Here is a 20,865-nt window from a genome sequence, read left to right as displayed (position 1 = left end):
GTACTGAGAGTGTGTGTAACTGTGTGTGTTTGTACATTTTGTGTGATTCTCTCCATGCTTTTAATATAACGGTTTGTGTACTGGCATATGCATTACATCATCTTTTCACTTAATTATTTTAGAGGTCACCGTTGTAACGCTCCATCTTTCTTTCTTTTTCTTTAATCCTTCTCTGGACTTCTGTACTGAATGTTTTGGTTAAACTTGCCTAATTATATCAACAACATCCCGTAAATATACTTTTAACCATATTACTTCCATTAAAAGTAACATTTTGAACAGGATGTCTTTCAGATTAAAATATACTTCTTGTCTCGAGTAAAATGAAGGAAATACAGCAGAAAAGCACAATTTTGTTTATAATACTCCAACAACCAGAGGATCTCAAAGCATTGATTGCCTCTCTGCAAAAGGCTGCAGAGAAATAATCTGATAAATAAACAGTTTTTAACTGGTGTAGCGTTCAGGTGATCTGCAGGTTCTCTAATTTATTTCGGGAACTGTTATGCTAGAAAGTTTAGTTTTAGTTTTATCGTTTAGTCAAATCTGACAATAGATAAAGAAATCTGTTTGATAAATGCTTAAATGTCCCAGAGCTCAATGAGATATCTTAAAAGTTCTCGTTTTGTCCGACTAACAGTCCAAAACCCCAAACATTCATTAAAACTGTTCGGTGTTTTTGCTTTAAAAATATCTTAAAACTATGAATCAATTACTTCTGTTGTTCATTCATTTGTGTTGCAGCCGTCAGATGAAGACAGTCTGAGTCTCAACATACCGATGAGCCACATCACGGAGGAGGAGGGAATCAGTAAAGACGACTCGAGTGAACACATCAGCTCCCTGACAGGTACACACACACACACACACACACACACACACACACACACACACACACACAGCAGATAGTGGACAGGACGTGGTGGTGATTAAACAACACTCTTGTGTCCTCTGCTGTCACACAGAGGAAACCAGGCAGCACAGAGACCTTTCCGGACTTGTGTGTGTGTGTGTGTGTGTGTGTGTGTGTGTGTGTATTGTAAACACCTGAACAAATCTATGTTTACTCAGAATAAAAACAGAATAAGAAACTGTGAAATGTATTTAACCGACAATTCAGTTCCATTTAATTTATAGTAAAAAAAAAACAAACACAAATGGCAAATAAAAAAACAGATTGTTTTTGCCTGTTTTGATCATACTTTTTTTTTATTATTTTCTGTCTGCTGATCTTTTCTTTTTTAACGAGCATAAGCCATTCGCTGTGTGTGTGTGTGTGTGTGTGTGTGTGTGTGTGTGTGCGTGTGCGTGTGTGAGTGTATCTGGGCTGCTGAAGTCTATTAGAGAACAACCGCCACTCCCCAGATAACGGTTTAAATAGACTTCAATCAGCCTCAATCAGGTCAGTGCTGATGGAAGGTCACTTTACTGAACTGAGACGAGGGAAAAGACGAGTTGTCTGGCTTGTTTGCTCTTACAATTTCTCAGATGTTAAGAAAGATGTTGTCACCAAAAATATAATAAGCCATTGACTACTGTTGAAGGGCATTTTCTCAACACTATATAGTGGATATATTTACTGTGTTTACTGTCCAACCCCTACAACACCAATGCGTTTGTTCAGCACACTCACAGCTTGTGTTTCCTTCATTCCAGCAGACCCAAACTCCGACTCAGTCCGTCTGATCGAGGAGAGCCCTACGGAAGCCCTGAAGGACCAGTTCAACTACAGGGACTCTGCTCTCAGCACTCGCTTCGTCAACTACATCAAGGCAAGACTTCCCGCTGCGCTGCGTCTCCGCCGTCTGTTTGTTTTGAGCCATTCGAAGCAGCGAACGGTTCGCTTCATCGGTCACGGAGCGGAGTTACATAAAGCTGCTCCACTTTGTTCAAATGGAGCCCCTAAACTGTCACGTCATGTCAGCCGTTTAACTTTTTTCGAGTTAAAAGTTGTTGAGCAGTGAGAGAGCCTGTCCTGCTGGAGCGGGTTACGTCACCGTGAGCCGGTGAGTCACTGCAGAGACGCAGCCGCGACCAAATAAGGTCTAAACTTAAAACAAAGTGGACAACACAAAGAGCCGCGATGAATCATTCGGTTCAGCCGAGTGTTGAGCTTCAGTCACTTTGCGCTCATGAAGTGGTCGCCAGTGTAACTATGACCGCGTCGCTAAACCATCGCTGAGAGCAGTCAGAAAAACAGATGGGACGCAGTTCTCGAGGCCGTGGACACGCCACGTATGTTGCCGTTGAATTTGGAGGACTTGTTGAAACGCTTCAGTGTTCCCAAGTATTAAAAAAGAGACTGTCACCCTGTGGGTTATTGTATTGACATGATATCAGGGAGAACTGTACCATCATTACAAATATAGTCCAGAAAAGTGAGCATTAAACTTCCTTCACAGTTTGTTCACCCACCTGCTGCTTTATTGTTTGCTCCACTGTAATTACTGTAGTTGTGGACACTCAGTTTTCCTGCAGTAGTCGGTATTTTTGCCAATATTTAAGCAACGTTTTCTTTCCGTTTGACCTCCAAAATAACATGCTTTACATAATCTGGATGAATCTGACTGCCTGTGTTTCTTAACCCATGTCATAAAGTTATCTAAATCTACAATTGTTTGTTCTCCAACAAGGATGTCGGAGAACAAACTAAGTTTTAACAGAGCTGATAACTAAGTGAAAAACAACTAGTGGTCCAGCTTTATCCCAGTTAACCCATCCATCCCACTATAAGAAACAAGTGGAGACTGGAGGATGGAAGGAACTGATTAAAGAGAGGAAGAGTTCGTCACAGTGTCCTTATTGTTGAGTTTGTGTACCAGGGGATAACGGTAACGTCTCTAAATGTTAGCCAATGGCTGAATGAGTCTATGGACCATGTGACAGCTGCAGCTGGTACTAGTGTTAATGTGTGTGTGTCTGTGTGTGTGTGTTTGTGTGTGCAGGGTCGGACAGCAGCAGACTTTGACGAGCCCCTGAGGATAGAGGAAGACTCACTCTGGCCAACGCAACAGATGTAAGTTCATCTATTTGTTTTTCTTTTGCTTACCTTAAGTTGGTTTTGTGCGACCGAGGGCTTTTAAAAATGATTGTAAATGACAGTAAATAAATTCAGCTTCAGCATTGAACTCAAGTTAAACAGAATATTCAGGCAGTCTGACTTGTGACTCCCACGTTGGACAACGATTGCTACTGTGATTGTAATATACATTGCATGTCTTTTGCATCACAGGTCAAAGGTCACAGGCGGCACAGAGCTCCACATCGACATGATCAATCAGCTGAAGGAGGCCGTGGAGCTGCTGCAGGACCCCAGCAGGTGAGAGGCAACACGACACTGGAGAATCACAGCTTCACAGAGAGCTTGATTCCACACTTTTCAACCTTTTTTTAATGTTTTCATGTCACATTTAACGGTTTGCGATTCACATCCAAAACTCACTTTGCCTCAAATTTCATTACAATCTGTTAAATACATTTTGATCTTTGGCATCATCTTCAAACATACTGTCAGAATCCTTAAAACCTCCCATGAAATCACACTACTTTAGAACATGTAGACAAAGGTGGTAGAGAAGTATCAGTATTTCTAAATCAAATGTATTCATTGAACAATGTGTTTCTTCTGTTAATCAGAGTGAACACAGAGCAGGACGACCTGTCTGGAGTTCGGCTCTACCCGGTGGAGATGGTCACAGTGGAAGAGTCACTCAAGTGAGACTTTGTGTGTTGGATTATTTGTGTTGTTCTCATTTCTGTTTGGCCGACAGGCGTGTGGTCATTCTAACCATATTTCAATGTTTGAGGTGTGTTAAACTGATGTAACCGTAGCTTTCTCTCTCTCTTTCCTCTTTCTCTTCTTCCCCCAGTGGGCAGGACAGCGATGACGGCATCACCACACCGAAGGTACAGTGTGAAGAATTTTAAAACTTACCTTTTAACTTTCAGTGGAAACATTGCACAAAACAACAGTTTGTCATCGGCGTACGTGTTGATATTTGAAACCTTACTGCAATGTGACTTTTATATTTGACTTGAGCCATGAGAGTGATACTTAAAGCTCAGCAAAAATTAAAGTTTCTGGTGCAACAACTTGCAGAAAACCAATCGCGAGGAGGTGAATTAAAGATCACAAAGCCCTGGCAATTTACTTGAGACTCTTTAAAGAGCTTATATGACGTTAAAGTTCTGTCTTTGATGATATGACAGATGTTTTCTCCAGCTTATGTCCAGTGAGAAAACAAATGTGGTGAGTTGAGATAAATTTTTGCAAATTTTTTCGAGGACTTTATCGTGTTTGCATAAGTACAGAAGTTATTTATTGTCGTAGGCACAATAATTTTTTTTATGCTTCTAGTGGCTGCGCCGAAGTTGTATAATTTGAAATGCAGCACATAGTGTCTTTAATGTAGTCACTATATTGCACTTTTATCTGTTTTCCTTGATAAGTTTACTCGCGTTATAGAGATGAAGCAGGTCTTTTTGTGTCTTTGTCCGTGTAAATTAGAGCCTTTAAGTATGTAAGTAATGTAGGAACTATGTAAGGTAACTTAAAGCCTAAACGTTTGATGCGTTCTGTAGCAGCACATGGAGGAAGGTGGCTATGAGTTCCAGAAGAAGAGACAGATGATTCTAGAGAAGGCCAGGTTTGAGGCCCAGCTTGCATGCCGGGAGTATGAATGGCATATGTCGATGCAGGTAAAGGTAGCACCAGGCCGCTGGGTGTAGGCCCTGTCCCGCCTCTCAGAGTCAACTGACCGTCCCCTCTGTGTGTCTGTCTGCTGTGAGCGAACAAACCACACCGGGCGTTCACATGTGTCCCATCTCATCTGGCGGCAGGTCACATGTGAACGGGGTGACAACATGTTTGTTCATTGCTACACGCGAGTCCAAGCGTTTCACCAGTCACTCCGTGCGCTTGAGAAACAATGAAGTCGATTTTGATGAAGTGGTGGCTGGTGAATTGACTTTTTTCTTCTTCCCGTCCTGCATGTCAGTGTGTGAAGAGTTCATCTGCTGTGACTTATATGTGATATCGATCAGTGTCATGTTTTTTTTTTTTAAGCTCTATGCACTTTATTAAGTTTTAAGCTTCAACGATTAGTCAACTAATCGATAGAATCGGGTGACAGAAGAGTAATGTTTTTTTATTTCCAAATGAGATGTGTTGAAGGACAACATGCTAGCTTTTTCCCCCTGCGTCCAGTCTTTATGCTAAGCTAGGCTAACGTAGTCCTGACTCCAGCTGCGTAGTTAGAACACAGTCATGAGATTGATGTCAATCTCTTCATGGGACGTTTGTGAAGAAAGCAAATGAGCCTTTAAACCGACCTAAATGTTGACAACTCGCCGCCTTCAAGCTGAGTCTCGAGTGTTTTACTGAAAAAACAGTGTAGGTTTAGAAACAAAGAGAACAACACGGCTTTGTTCCCCCAGACTGGTCTAACAATGCTTTGAAGTAAAAGAGTGTATCAGACTGGCAGAAAAGGACAGAATGAGCAACACACACACACACACACACACACACACACACAGTGGAGGATCTGAACCTACTAACCACAACAACCTCAGTGAGGACAAAGGGCCCTTGTGTGTTTTAGTTTTTTGGATAACGGTTTAAGAAACTATCCCGCTCTATTGAAATGTATCCGAGCAAGACACCGAATTCCCGTCAGCTGACTTCTGAAGCCCCTCCCCCTCATTTCCCAACCTGGTTTAAACCTCTGATCTGTATCTGGATTCATTATCCCGGGTCTTTGCATTTCCACCTGGGGCCAATAAGCGTTCTTGTTATCTCGATTTTGCAAGCGTTGTGATTATATCTTAATATGCTAAAAGGGAAACGGCGCTGCCGGATTATTCAACGGGTCGAGGGAGGTGATGCTGATTCTTCTTAAGCTTGAGTTTGGTGACTTTTAAACGTGTTGGGCGGGTGTGGAGGGACAGATTACCGAACTAAATAGTTTTGATGTTATGATAATAGCTGCATTTGAATTAAAGCTTTTGTCCCTGATGGTGTCGATGCGCTTGCACTCTCATTCCATAAATCCTCTGTGGACGATATTGATTTTGAATGAAATCCGTTCCGTAATCTCATGGCATATTAAAATTAAGTTTCTTCCCATGTAGGCAGGTGCTTGACAATACACATATTCAGAGACAATTTAAATAAAAAATCAAGTCTAGAAACCATGAAGCCCAGAGAGTCAGACAGCTGATCACTGGTCACTTCCAGATGTGGTCATACCAGTCCAACATCATTCTTATAGCCGTGCATTTACACCTGCATTGTTTGTCCCTGATCAAGAAAAGAAACGGTTACAGATCAGCAGTTGGAAATGGGGGTGAGACCTTCGAGAATCGGGCTACAGAATCATTTTTATATTGACTTTAAACTGCCTGTCTTTGTAAAAATCTAATCCACTTAAATTCTGTTAAATTCAAGGATCAGCACGTATCTCACAGAGTGCTGACACTGAGTAAGTCTGCTGGTTATATAAGTTTAATGACAGTTAGAGACAGAGGAGGGAGGCATAGAGTGCTGCAGTCTTTGAGCCAATTCGGAGGTTAACTGTTGGTCCCTGAACTCATCACATGTGTTTCTGTGTACTTTATAACTCTGTGGAGTCGTTTGTCAGTCCGTACGTCTCTGCAAACATCTCCCAAAACGAAGCACAGGACTCAGAATATCCAGCATCTGTTCAATGAATTATGCTGCCATTGTTTGTTAATGAGACCGAGTACTTATTCGTGTTCTTTCCATTTCTGTTGCTGCAGCGAAACGACAGATCTCACGCCGGCGGGCCTCCAGCCTTCTCCAGCCCGGTGTTTGGACTGAAGCCCCGTTCAGGTGAGTTGGCTCTGGGCTCAGAGGGCGGAGCAGATACCTGCGCTGCCTGACTTACAGGTGGATTCACGGGTTTTTGCACTGTGTGGTTGTGGAAAACAGTTCCATGCTGATGAGGTGTACTTCATTTGTTGGTTGTGTTGGTGATGATGAAACCCCTGGACACTACGAGTTTTAATGGAAGGAATCTGCTCCGAATAGACCGTATTTGTCTGTTCTTGCTAATATGTTGTGGAATAGATGGAGAAAGCAGCAGAAAATGGAAATATGCAAGTTTAAGTACCTTTTTAGAATTGCACATAAGTACAGTACTCAAGTTAATGCACTCAGTTACTCTCCCCTTCTGGACTGCTGTCATTTTTCTCACCAAGAAGATTCCCTACCAGCTCATTTAACGAGGCATCTTAGACGTGTGTTTCCTTGATGATACAGGACCATGAAAGGGACCGTCATGAATCAGGGCTAGTTTGAACACAAGCTCACCCAGAGTTGTTGCAGGCGTATAGGGAATACCAGTGTGTGTCCGCTGTGTCTGTGGAAGCGTAGCAAACTTCAGTCCCATGCTTTTTTATTTTTATTTCATTTCTTTAGAGCTAGCAACCATCCAGCCTTTGTTTGCTAGCTGTTACCAGTGTGTGAAATGTTGCTAACCGCTAATTAAGCTAACAAAATGCTAACAGCATGTCAAAGTTATCTCTATGTGAACTGCCACTAATATTTATTTTGTTTTTGTGCTGTTTTTGTGTTACGTGTTATCATCTCCCCCTTCGTCGCCATCTTTTTCTGATTGACATGTTTGTTTGTTTGTTTTCTGTTTTCCTGCCTCTTTCATTTCTCCTTCCACTGATCTGTTGCATGACTTTTATTCGTGAAAATCATCCGATCTAATCTGCATGTCTGTTACTTGCTTAAATACCCATTGATGTCTGTTTTTTTTTTTTTCTTTCCTTAACCACTTTTTTTCGGGACTTGTATCCTGGTGGTATTGGTGTTTTTTCGCGGTGTGTTTTCGTGGAATGACCTTTGCCTTGCTGTACTTGATTCACCATTGGTGCCTCACCTCCCCGCACTACACGCTCCACGCCCACTTCCTCCGTCTCTCTGACCACTCACACTTCCTGGTTGTAGCTCCGCCCTCGCTGCCCTGCTCGCCGCCTCCTACCTGTCTCGCCCCCTTCCTCCTCTCACAGGCCTCGTCCTGCCATAGAGACACCCCTCGTAGCCATGATGACGGAGGCATGCACAGCCGCGGTAGGTTACACTTCTTTTAAAAACCTAGCGGCCTCGGTGGCTGCAGAGTCAGACTCAGGTGGCGGCTGACAGCCTCTCTTTCAAACATCTCGACCAGCGGTTTGGGATTTTTATTCTTCAGCTTTTATCCCTAATTTCGTTGTGTCCTAGATCGTCAGGTCGAAAGTTAGCCACCCTCTGTGTGTGTGTGATTTGTGTTTGTCTAACCGCTGTTTTTCTTTGACGATCTGTTTTAGCAGCCAGTTGAAGGACTGATTTGGTAGTTTACAGTTAGCTTAGCTTAGCATAAAGACTGGAGACAGGATGAAACGGAAAGAAGGAAGACATTTCTTTCATAGTTGGATGATTTCAGTGGCTTTATCCTTTTAACTCCTCTATGATATTCCAACAATCTTCCTTTAGAGACATAGAACGCTTACAGTCTTGACAGTGATTGGCTGTGTGTTCTTGTCTGTTACCATGTTGACTCACCAGCGCCTCCTTCTGGCGAGGACTGACATCGCGATAAGTTTGATTTTGTGTGTGTGTGTGTGTGTGTGTGTGTGTGTGTGTGTGTGTGTGTGTGTGTGTGGTAGCAGCACTAGGCACTGATGAAAGAGGAGCTTTACCACACGCTACTTTCATGTGTAGTGTGTGTCAATTACTACAAAAGTGTGGTCTCTCACACACACACACACACACACACACACACACACACACACACACACACACACACACACACACACACAGGCTTTGAAGCTCACCAGAATGTGTGAGCACAAAGATTCTGGAGAGGAGCAACTACAGGGTTTATGCAAGATGAGCCGTTGTGAAATCTGAAATTATATGAATTCAACACTGTTAGAAAAAGTGAAGCCAACTTGTGCATGTTGGCGTGAATACGTTTTGCAATTTGTCATTACTGAAATTTAAAAACTGTGAAAATAAGTTGGCGCGACAAACTCTGCTTTACTAGGGCTTCAACAAAAGTTTGATTGAAGTTTGTTGCCTTGATATTTTTAGTTTTCTCAGCAATAATTCTATAATGGATTTGTTTTAAAAAAAAAAGTTTTACTTTTTCCGTCTGCGTGCTGCATCCTGTGTGAGCTACAAACGTCAAAATATCAAGACAACCAGAAGCCACATTAGAATTGTTTGATGTCTTTTCAAGTGTGTCTGTGTGTGTTTGCGTGTGTCTGTGTGTGTGTGTGTGCGCGCAGCGTCTGGGTTTCGTCTGGACAATAGTGTGTACGTGTGTCTATTTTTAGCTGCTATATTTTAAGTGTTAGATAATTGTCCCTAAAGGAGTATCCTACTTCCACTGGAGTCCAAGATTTTAGATGGATCACAGCTGTGTGTGTGCGTGCGTGTTTGTGTCGGTGTGTGCGTGCGTGCGTTTGTGTGTGTCCTCCCCGAGGCGAGCTGTATTTGAGTCAGTTGGCCCATAAAAGGCTCTCATATCTTGCAGGAAGTTAGCAGCGCCTGTTAGCTGTTAAACTGTTCACACACTCGCAGTGAGAACTTCTGAACGTTAACAAATCTCTCACAAGTCCTTCACTTTACTTTCAAACCACAACACGTGAAATCTGGGTTTCATTGTCATGTCGGGTGGACCTCCCGTAGGCGGGCTTATTGCTCACATCTGATTCAAACACTGTAGTTTGTGCCATCACTAATGACAGAGTCATTGTAGTAGACTTGTAACTAGTTTAAAATATGTCCTACATGCTTTGTTAGAGTTAACAGTCTAGTAGCACATCAGACCAGAAAGTGACTCAGCAAAAATGTCTTTCCAAACTACTGTAGCTGATGAGCTAACCAATGACTTGCATTAGCATGTAAGCTCGAAACAATAGCTGATCAAGTTAGCTGGGAGCTAGCTCGATAACCTGACACGCAGTTGTATTGTACTCATAGCTTTAAACTATTCCTCCCATACTTAATTAATACTTTGAAGGGTTCAATAAATCTAAATACCTGTCAAAGGTCACCAGAGTTGACTTCAAATCAGAAGATCAGGAGCAAAATGTGGATTTACTTTGCTCCTGTTTTACATTTTCATTGTTATAAAATCTGACTATACTCTAGTGTTGCTGTGTCCGCTGTAACCCATAATACAACAGCTTCGTTGACCCTGATTTTACCATTTATTAGCTTGAGACAAATAACATAATCCACATGCTGAATATTATTGCGATGCTAAACATGAGCATACAGACAAACTAACATCGGATTGCTAATGATTGTGCTAAGTAGCATCATGCTATTTATATAGCAATCATTCTTTCAGATGATCTCGCCGTTTGCAGTCAGAAGAACAGAGTATGATAAGAAGAGTTTTACGGAGACATTAATTCTTCCTCTAAAGTGTTTCTACATGAACAGTTATGTTTCGGTGTGATAACGTTATGACTAACGGTCTATAATGGGTTTAGGCCTCAGGGAGCGTGACATACACACTCGCATCATCACTGCTGCTGACCTCATTAACAACCAATCACCACCCTGTGTGTGTGCGTGTATGTGTGTGCGTGTGTGTGTGCGTGTGCAGTAACAGTAGATTATCAGTTCATCTGGTGGTTGTCAGTTCTGGAAACGGGATCCATTTTTAACAGGAAGTCATGATTTCATTTCAGGAACATGAATAGAATTTTTCACCCAAAATATTAACTATTTTTAATCCATTAGCTGGTGGAATGAGCTGCTGATTAATGTGGTTGCAAGTCATTGAGTTTTAGAAAAAAACAAAAAAAACTGTCTGAATCTATAGCAGGTTTTGTTTCCCCTGCACTGTTTAGTTGTAAAAGAGATTAAATCCCCGGACAGATCTTATCAGGTGTTTAAGTATCCCCTCTGTGCTATAGACACAAAACACCCGCTATAGTGTTTCCAAGGCCACTGAGGTAAGGTGAGGCTACTAATAGTAAATTGAGATGAGAATATTAATCTCATATTGAAAACATTTTGATTTTAATTTAGTAAAAGAATAAACAGGCTGAGGTGGGACATTTTTATGTTGAGGTTATATATATATATATATATATATATATATATATATATATATATATATATATATATATATATATATATATATATATATAACCTAAACATTGTATATTCCTTTATTTGTGCATATTCTCTTGAATATTTCTCATTTGCTTAAATAAAAAAACTACTTTCTGTGTGAGACCTCAGCATTTTGCTCTGACTGCAGATTTTTCACAGAAACTCAAATCTCAGGAAAGAGACGCGTTCTCCCAGGAGAGCGCGTCTCTTTCTCACACAGGTGTATAATCGGTCTATAAAGTCACCATGGTAACAAAGAGACTGGAAATGGCTGTGGTAGATAACGATGTGCTCTCTGGATCTGTATCTTCACTAAGTCAGATATGTTTGCTTGCTGGCAACAAACATCACCAGCAGAAAAGTACATACTTTACCTCTTACCACTATTTATGTATTTAGTATCTCACGCTGGAACACAAGAGACGATGCACTTTGAGAATCAAATGCTATGCCACACTAGTAAGTGACCTTAATATCTCTATGAATATACTCATTATCAAATTGACTTGTGTTCTAATACATTGATTTGTGATATTTAATATATGAGTGTAAATGTTGCAAAGCTACCTAGCGACTGTAAGAGCCGCAGACTGCATATAAACCCAGCCACCAGGGGGGCGATCAAGACGTTTAGGCTTCTATTTTGGGGGACTGCCATGTTGTCCGTCTGTATGACGCTGATGTTAGCATTTAGTTTAATGTGCAGCTGTGCTTCTTGACTTCTTGTCTGAATTTGTCCTCACGGATGGCTCTAAATACTACGATACCCACAAGTCTCAGTAGTATGAAGCCAGTCAGAGGCATAAGAGCAGCCTGGTGTGGGCAGGAGCGGTCGCTTGTACTGTTGTGTACTTTTGGATGTGTGGAAAGAACATGAGCACCACATGTCACCACAAGTTGGCAGCACTAGAAAGATGATTTGCCCGCGTGCAGTTTCTCTTTACCAGACTGCAGGACGCTCACGTTAACACCAGACCAGAGGGTGGGCCTGTCTTTTAGTTTCACTACCGGCTGACTGATCTTGTGAAAGAAGCAGGTTCCCACTTAGCGACCCCTCAGGAATAATTTGAGAAACAGACATCAAAAAGGCCTGCACGCTTTCATGCAGGGTTTTTAAAAATATCCTCCGAAATCTTTAAATAACCCGTCGGAGGAGGAGACCCAGAAACGAGATGCTGCAGCCTCAAACTGTTGTGCTGGCAGAGAGAGACATTCAGAGCGGGGAGGAGTACAGCAGCTTGTAAAATGACTTGACCTAAGATTAAACTAAAGAGTTTAGACAATTAGCTGGCTGTAAATCATTTCCAGAGTGTCAATTTTAATGCTTTAAGACATCTGTAGTTTAGTGATGTGCTCAGCGCAGCCACGGGGCTGTGAGGATTGTTAGCTGAACAGGCTTTTGCAGTGTTAAAAACATCAACATCCTGCAGACTTCAGGTCTTCACAACAACAGATGAAGCTGCGAGTAAAGAGCCTGTAGCTCCTCCTGGAGGTCACTCAGGGGAACGACACAGATACGAGCTGTTTTTAGCTTCGTGTGGCTGTAAAATGTAGATTAATGTGTGGAACATGGGACAGGAGGAGGTGAAGGATTCACCCTGCAGCCTTCATCCACCAGCCTGCACCTCAAGTTAATTTGATGTAACATTCTTTGTCCAAGAATTGTAAAATAATTACGGCCTTTTACTTAAGTACTTAAGTAGTAAGGTGTACAGCGGTACTTGTACTTTTTACTTTACTGAGCAGTTCAACAAATAGGTTTCATAAAGTCTACTTTAAATACAAGTTAAGCATTTTAGCACTGCGTGTTTGTACTTTGTTAAAATGTAAAGTTCATCCTGAGTTTCAGGAATCCTTTGACAGCTGCTACAATAAAAGATAAATGCCTGTGCGCAGAGCTTTTAATGTATGGCCGGTCAGTGAGCTTTCGGCGTGTGGCTCTGCAGGCGGTCCTCTCAGAGGAGATGAACTCCCTCCACATGAGCGCTCCTGCGACAAAGCCCGAGCTAAAAGTGCACTGAGCTGCATGAGTGCATGTGAATGTTGCGCTTACGTAAGCTTCCTACATCTTTTATGGCAGGAAGTTTTTTTTTTTCTTCTGTGTCACCGAGTGCAGATGTGGATGCACAGGAAGTCACTTACTGCACGTGTGTCCACACTTTCTGGTATGTACAGATTAATAGCATCCTTCAAACATCATCACACAGTCGACTCAACACAAACTGAACATATTAATATTCATGAAGGAGATTTCATGGCAGAGCGGTTGTTTTAGACTCCATTTAGAGTCTCTTCTTTCCTCCTCAGAAGCCAGAGAAATGTCCCAAACGCCCGATCCGTTTCGTCTGCGTCAGAGATGCTGCGTCAAGGTGTAAATGTGTCCTTAGTTGCCGCTGTGCGTGCGAGTCTCACGCCGCCCGTCTTCTTCCTCTTGTGTTTGCTTCAGTGTTCCTGCGGAGCCACAAGAGTCTGGAGTCGGTTGATCCTCAGTTCACCATGAGAAGAAAGATGGAGCAGCTGCGAGAGGAGCTGGAGCTCACGGAGCAGCTGCGAGACGTGAGACACGCTCGCTGTTTATTAATTCTGTTGTCTTTTACAAGCTGGGTCTTCATTGTGTGGCGCTGTCCACCAGTGCAATCAGTTATGAAAAGAATTCCAAATATTTTAAGGAGAAATATCTAAAATGATTACACTCTGTCAGTTGTAGACATTGGCTGTGTACCAATCAAATAAATATAGTTTGGTACGGAATGATTGAGATATTAATGTGTTTATCACTTTAATGTTACAGATGGTAACAGTGGAGCTCAATTTAACACATGTAGATGTAGAAAGTTGCATACAATGGAAATACAGTATTTGTACTAAAATACAAATACCTTAAAATTGAACTTATGTTAATTGACTGGGTTATTTCCCACCACTGACTACTGCTACTACAACTAGTACTACTACTACTACTACTACTACTACTACTACTACTAAGTGCACTCAATGTCAGTATTCAGACTATCAAACACATTTGGCTGTGCTAATAATGGACGCCGCCCCACAATGCAATGCACACATGGAGAAGTGCTTTGAGGCAAAGTGACACATTTTCTTAATGTGCGTCAATGCACTTCCTGTTTCTGCAAAGCCATAAATACCATCCACTGATGATCACTAAGAGGGACTCATCGGTCCTTTTTTAGGTGTTTAACCCATCGCATACCGGCTCACATCAGTTCTTTCCTCCTCAGAGCATCGAGAGCCGGCTGAAGGTCGTCCTCCCCGAGGACCTCGGCTCGTCTCTGATGGACGGAGTCGTGCTCTGCCATCTGGCCAATCACATTCGCCCGCGCTCCGTCGGCAGCATCCACGTCCCCTCGCCTGCAGTGGTGCGTCTGAAGTCCTGACCTCTGACCCCTGAGATGAATGTGCATGATCCTCTGGAGCCTGAGAGCGCAGTCTAGCTCTACCGGTTGTCCTTTCTGATCTAAACTTTTGCATAATTGTGTTTCTGTGTGACTTTGTGCTTCCAGCCCAAACTCAGCATGGCCAAGTGTCGGAGAAATGTGGAGAACTTCCTGGACGCCTGCAGAAAGATCGGTCTGTCAGAGGTAAGACATTTATACAATAACTACGCTCCGTTAGTGCTCCGACTACAGGACGCCTCTCTGAACTGGGGGTCGTTTTCAAGTCGCTGCTCATTTCAGATCGATCTTCTATTAAAACATGCCATGGCGTTATTGGAGTCGGCGTTGCATGACAAGTGCATGAAGGTGCTAGAAACAGGAAGTTAGTTGGTGTAGTTTCCCCTGCTGATGCGACACAGTGTCAGCATTTATCAGCCTCTGTTGTAGAGGATTAATCATTGCAGCAGAGTTCATAATTAATGAGTAGATGTCACGGATGTTGCACGCTGGTCTGAACCCAGGTTGTTGTTTATTGTCCAGTGTTTTGATCAATGGAGAGTTGTGGCAAACCGACTTATCATTTATATACAACCTGAGCGGCCTCACTGCTGCTGAAGTGACTCCTGGGATTCAATCCAGCAACCTCCCGACCTGAAAACACCCCCAGTTCATCAGAGAAACCTCCCCCGTATCTAACAGTTGCACTTCGTCATCAACATGTTTTGGCTTCAGTTGACGTTAGCAGCTTCATTATTTTGTAATTTATTTATTCAATGAGGTGTAAACTGAAATTGAGGATTATTGCAGGACGCTGATGACGACACTAAACTGTAAACCAGATCTGGGAGGAAGTCGGATGATTCCACGTTAACGTTTTATCACCTGATCAGAAGCTTGCGGAAGAAATCAAATCTTAATTTGAGAACTTCTGAATGAAACAATTCACTAAACGTCTTTTACTACCCAAATTATGTTTCTTTCCCCAAATTACAATGTGAGAACCGCTCGGCGTTCTCCCACGACTGGTTTAATGTTCCTACCTGCCTCCATTTTGTTGTCATCGCTTTTAAGTGCGGTTGTTAATGTCGACGTTTAACGCTGAATCATCATCGCTGTCATCGCTGCCTGTGGCTTCAGCTTCCTCCATCATGACGGCAGCCGATCGAAGCGGCAGCATCGGTTTGAAACACAGCTGCTGTGTGTTTACTGTGTGTGTGTGTGTGTTCTGGCTAAGGATACCTTCAGGGACACATTTCAGACTAAAGACCAGTTATTTGGGGATGGTTTGTGCAAGTGTGGACCCTAGTTTAATAAAAAAGAGCGATGTTTTTCTTCTTTTTTTTGGTCAGTGGTCTCCAGGAAATGAATTCTATGAAATGTCCCCAAAAGTGAGCCAAGTAAACGTGTGTGTGTGTGTGTGTGTGTGTGGTGTGCAGCTTAGCCGTCAGAGCCGCACTAGAGATGTTTGAGCATGCAGACGAGTATTTCCTGTCGAGTCAGAGTGAGCATGAAGGAGCCATCCATTTTACAGAATCAGAATCTACTTTATTGGCCAAGTATGTAAACACATACAAGTATGTTCAAACAAAAATACATGTACAGAAGCTGAAAGGTAAAACAAGCATTCAGCTGCTACATACACATATAAATATAAAGGTCTATCTTCATATAAATGCAACAACACAATATATTTGTAAACAGAAGTACAGCAGTGCTGGAATAAATACAGGATGAACAATGTAAGTTGCATATGGTGTGTGAATATGACAGTATGTACAGCAGTGTGTATTTATAATATAAACGTATATAATTTAGAGTAAATAGCGTTAGAGCCTTTTAAATTATAGTGACTGCTCGCCATCGGGGGCCATACAAATAATAACGTAAGTTTGTGTTGCAACAGTCTTCTATCGCTTCATCGGGACTTTTGTCGCTTTAAATGTGATCATCAAATTATATTTGTTTGTATTTTTTTTATGTTTCATCTTTGAAACCGTGTTTGTTTATTTCCTTTGTTTTCAGACTGTTTTTGTCTTGTTTTTCCCTTTTTGAGAGAAAGGACTTGTATTCCTTTTCTGAGCCGTTGATCTGAACTGACTCGTTGACCTTTGACCTCCATCTCTGCTGCTGCTGCTTGCTGACGCTCTCCTGCCTCTGTGTGGACGTTTGGCAAGCTGGCGAATGCTTTCAGTGTCCACGATTACGCGAGCTAGCCTGCTGAGAGCTTCTCCGAGCTAACATGCTAATTATAGCTTCTGTGCTAACGTGCTAGTTATAGCTTCTGTGCTGGCCTGCTGCACTGGCTCTCCCATCAGCCACTTTCCCCAGTCCTCCTCCACGGTCTGCTTACTGGGCGAGAGGGGAGGTCAAACTGTTCTCCGTCCTCTCAGTAAGCATCCCTGCTTCTCGTCATGGTAACCCCTGCCTGCTCCCGCCTCACCCCCACCAGCTCACACTCTTGTCTGTGACCTTTGACCTCTGTGTTAACCTCCTGCCTTTTCTTTCTCTTTTTTACTTTCCGGCTGGATCGCACCACGTGCTCTTCCTCCCACTCCTCCCCCTCTTCCTCCCTCTCTTCCTCCTCCCCCTCCTCCCACTTTCTCATTCTTTGTTTTTAATTTCTGGTTCAATGGTTTCTCTCTTCCCTCTTCATCACATTCTCAATTAATGTCTTCCTCTCAAACGAATTATTTTCAATTTGTTTCCCTCTTTGCTTCCTCGATTGCTTCCTTCTCTATTGTTTACTTCTCTCCATCATTAACTTCTGGTTCTTCTTCACCTCTAATCTCCTTCCTCCTTTACCTCCACCTGTCTTTTGATTCTTCCTTGGAGAATATTTAACTCATCTCTTCTCTTTTCTCCTCTTAACCCTTCATTTGTTTGTAAACATTTCATCTCCTCTCTTCCTACTTCTTACTCCTCCACTTGATTCATCCTCCCATCTTTGTTCCATCTTCATTCCCTCTTTGTTAACTTTTCTTTGCCTACCCCTTCATCTCTTTCCTTTTCCTCCTCCCTTGTTTTCTCTCTTCCCTCCACCCTTGTTTCATTCCCACCTTTTGCCCTTTTCCCTCCTTCCTTTCCTCCCTTCCTACATTTATTTTCCTCCATCTTCCTAATGGGGGCCGCTAGTCTTCCCTCTGTTCGCCCTATGACATCATCCAGTGCCGCCTGCAGCCAGTTTGCGCCACAGTTCAGACGCTGGTTGCGTTGGACGCAACCTCTCCGAACAGGAAACGGGACGAGGCGATCTCAACTCCAAGCCCCGCCTCCTTCGGGGTGTCAGAGACTCCCTCATTTGTTTCCGTTACCACTCAAACCCCGCCTCCCGCCTGGCAAATCTGGGACCTTATTGGCTCGAGCCTGCTTCACGTCCTCTGCCTAGTTCTGCTGTTCGTGGCCTATAGTTGGAGCGAGCTAACGTAACCGTGACAACAGCCTCCTGTCAGTCACCTGCCAGGGCCCGCCCTCTTTCTGCCCAAGCGACTACTCCTTTTTTTCTTTTTGCTGCATTCATGTCACATGGGAAACATCACGCTCCAACATAAACTAGGAATACATAAACTACGTGGAAATATTCATTAGTGTTGATATTTGTTGGTCCACATGTGTGCGTTATACACAAAGAACTACACCCTAAATAACTTGGGAGTAGTAAAAAGGCGTGTTACTCTTCTCAGATAGAATAGAATACTTATTTTTCTCAATAGTTGTGCCAGGTTTTCCTCAAAAAAGCAAAAGCTATTTGTTTATTTAAGTTGTAAACTACAACTTTGATACTGTTGTTTGTAGGTTTTGAACGGCTTTCGTTGTGTTACTTTGGGAGAACTGTGGCTCTGAAGTTAACAAGTGAAGAGACCTCTGGTTGATGCATCCATGAAATGAATCAACAGTATTTTTCTTACAGTGCTGATTGTGTGCTGTATTCTTTATGTACCACTCAGCTACACGCATTTCTCTATCAGACCGTAGTTGCTCATTGGAGCTTGTTGTTACATTTTTTTATGAACACAAAACCAACAACAAAACTAAAGCAAACAGCATAACTAGTGTCCTGACATTTTAATATTCCCATGAGATAATTATCTTAGTAATCCCACATGTCCGATATAACATCTTCAAACCACCAAATCTTTTCATCCCATGTGATTGAATGCAGCATCAGCTTCTTTGTTGTTGTTTTTTGTTTTACTAAAATCAGCTCTCAAACATTTTTTTTGTGTTTTACCCGAAACTCATGACAGAGGCAGGAAATGTGTGGACATCAGGTCACGATGTCTCCTCGACACGCTGCACAGCAGAGATGATCTGATCTGTGCCGGTCTGAGAAGGTTTAGGTGCAGCCATGAAAACTCTTCATCTTACCCGTCAGGGATTTGAACACCGTGCTGGAACAACAATCACACAATGAAACATCTGGCCGGGATTCACCTCTTTTTTTTGTGACAAAAGAAACTCTGTAGTCAGCACCATCATGGAGGTCTAGTGGACAAATGGTCGCAGCCGTGTGTGCATATATATATATATATATATATATATATATATATATATATATATATATATGCACACACATACACACACTCATACACACACACACACACACACACGAATTAGAGATGACTCTCGTCACCCACAAATCTAATTGTTGGCCGTTGACGTCTGCTCCGTGTCAGTACCACGGACAGCGCCGCAACAACACACACACACACACACACACACACACACACACACACACACACACACACACACACACAAGTGCTGTTGATTATTCTGACACTACACCTAATGTTAGTCACACATATCTTGGCCAATTATCTTGTTTTAACTCATTTTTATCGATGCCTAAACAGGAGGGGGTAATGAATCATAAATAATTCGACAATCAGTCGTCTGTAGGCGAGATTTGACCAATGACATTTAAATACATACATTAATAATATAAAGGCAGCAACTGTCTGTTCATCATGTAGCGGTTCCTTAAACTAACATAAATGCTCTCATAAACAGTTTTTTTCCTCAAAGATGATGGTGACAGTGGCTCTGTTTACATGCACATGACCATTTATTCAAGTAAGTAAGATCAGTTTCTCCACATTATGCATAAAGATCAACACACTCTGGTTTCATAAGATGGGAAAACACAGATGAGTTGCCTTCATTTGCATTTGTACAAATCTTGCAATAAAAGAACGTTTGTTTTACTGGAGAAGAACATATTACAAAGATATTTTCTCTTGAACAACAGGCCACTCCAACATGGCCGCCAAACACACAGCTGCTTCTGTGCAGGATGAGCAGCACGGCCTCCATTAACACCCCATCAACTCTGAACACGAGACGTTTAAAATGAGAATCTGAGCGACAACAGTTGATGCCTTGAAATCGTGTTTCACAGTAGTTCCTCACGAGCACATGATTCACACAAGTAGAGCGACACAAGTAGAGCGACACGAGTAGAGCGACACAAGTAGAGCGTCTGGGATTTTCTAATTTGTGACGATAAAGAGTCGAGGAGCGAAACGGAAGCCATATTATATTCATTAATGATTCTTTAAAATCAGTTAGGTGTTATTTGGGGTCTTAATTTGAATGTGAATTGTTATTTTAACACAATATTTGAGTATATGATGCTTTAAATCTTTAGAAAAATGTGATTTTTTTCTATATTTCTTTATCTTTGTCTTGCTTTCTGAGTTTACAACTCTTCTGTATCCTGATATGCAACGTGACTGTTTGTGTGAACATGTAAAGGGCTATAGACACTAGAAGAGTTTATTTATATATATATATATATATATATATATATATATATATATATATATATATATATATATATATATATATATAAAAATATATATATATATATAAAAATATATATATATATATATATATATATATATATAAAAATATATATATATATATATATATATATAAAAATATATATAAATATATATATATATATAAATATATATAAATATATATATATATATATATATATATATATATATATATAAATATATATAAATTTAAAAAAAGGCAGTTTATCTTGGGGGATTTGATTAGTTTATGACACTGTAATGTTTAGAGGAATTAAAAACTAAGGGATGTGGATATTTGCTGGCGCCCGCTGCAACTTAGTAGGAAACCCAACTTGTCCCGCCTATGTGAGCAGCTGATTGGCTGTCAATTAATTCACAGAAACTGAACGATCGCAGACGTCTTCACTGGTAGTTGGCCTTTCATCTTTGATGCCTTATATTATTATATTTGTCATACACTGAATATTTGACCCAAGCCAGTGTAAGATGAGTAACTCATGAATTG

The 20,865-nt window shown here is 41.7% G+C and overlaps 1 protein-coding gene across 7 annotated transcripts in view; it reads left to right on the top strand.

Moving 5' to 3' along the window:
• Positions 1-20,865, top strand: part of lrch1 (leucine-rich repeats and calponin homology (CH) domain containing 1) — a 59,451-nt gene that overhangs the window by 35,536 nt on the left and 3,050 nt on the right. The window contains exons 8-20 of one of the 7 annotated variants that reach the window (XM_068572040.1): positions 745-850; positions 1,660-1,772; positions 2,946-3,016; positions 3,233-3,319; positions 3,637-3,714; positions 3,870-3,906; positions 4,582-4,698; positions 6,778-6,850; positions 7,976-8,098; positions 13,590-13,699; positions 14,386-14,523; positions 14,668-14,745; positions 17,674-19,048. In XM_068572040.1, coding sequence (XP_068428141.1) covers positions 745-850; positions 1,660-1,772; positions 2,946-3,016; positions 3,233-3,319; positions 3,637-3,714; positions 3,870-3,906; positions 4,582-4,698; positions 6,778-6,850; positions 7,976-8,098; positions 13,590-13,699; positions 14,386-14,523; positions 14,668-14,745; positions 17,674-17,967 — 1,425 coding nt within the window. In that variant the 3' untranslated portion in view covers positions 17,968-19,048. Of the gene's footprint in view, positions 1-744; positions 851-1,656; positions 1,773-2,945; positions 3,017-3,232; positions 3,320-3,636; positions 3,715-3,869; positions 3,907-4,581; positions 4,699-6,777; positions 6,851-7,975; positions 8,099-13,589; positions 13,700-14,385; positions 14,524-14,667; positions 14,746-17,673; positions 19,049-20,865 lie in introns of those variants that run through there. The other 6 variants (XM_068572038.1, XM_068572043.1, XM_068572041.1 and 3 more) reach the window with 6 other exon arrangements.

This window comes from Clinocottus analis, unplaced genomic scaffold (genome assembly GCF_023055335.1).
Source record: "Clinocottus analis isolate CAN_PGR_092001 unplaced genomic scaffold, fCliAna1.0.p SCAF_12, whole genome shotgun sequence".
NCBI lineage: Eukaryota > Metazoa > Chordata > Actinopteri > Perciformes > Cottidae > Clinocottus > Clinocottus analis.
This window is presented reverse-complemented; position numbering and strand designations above follow the sequence as displayed.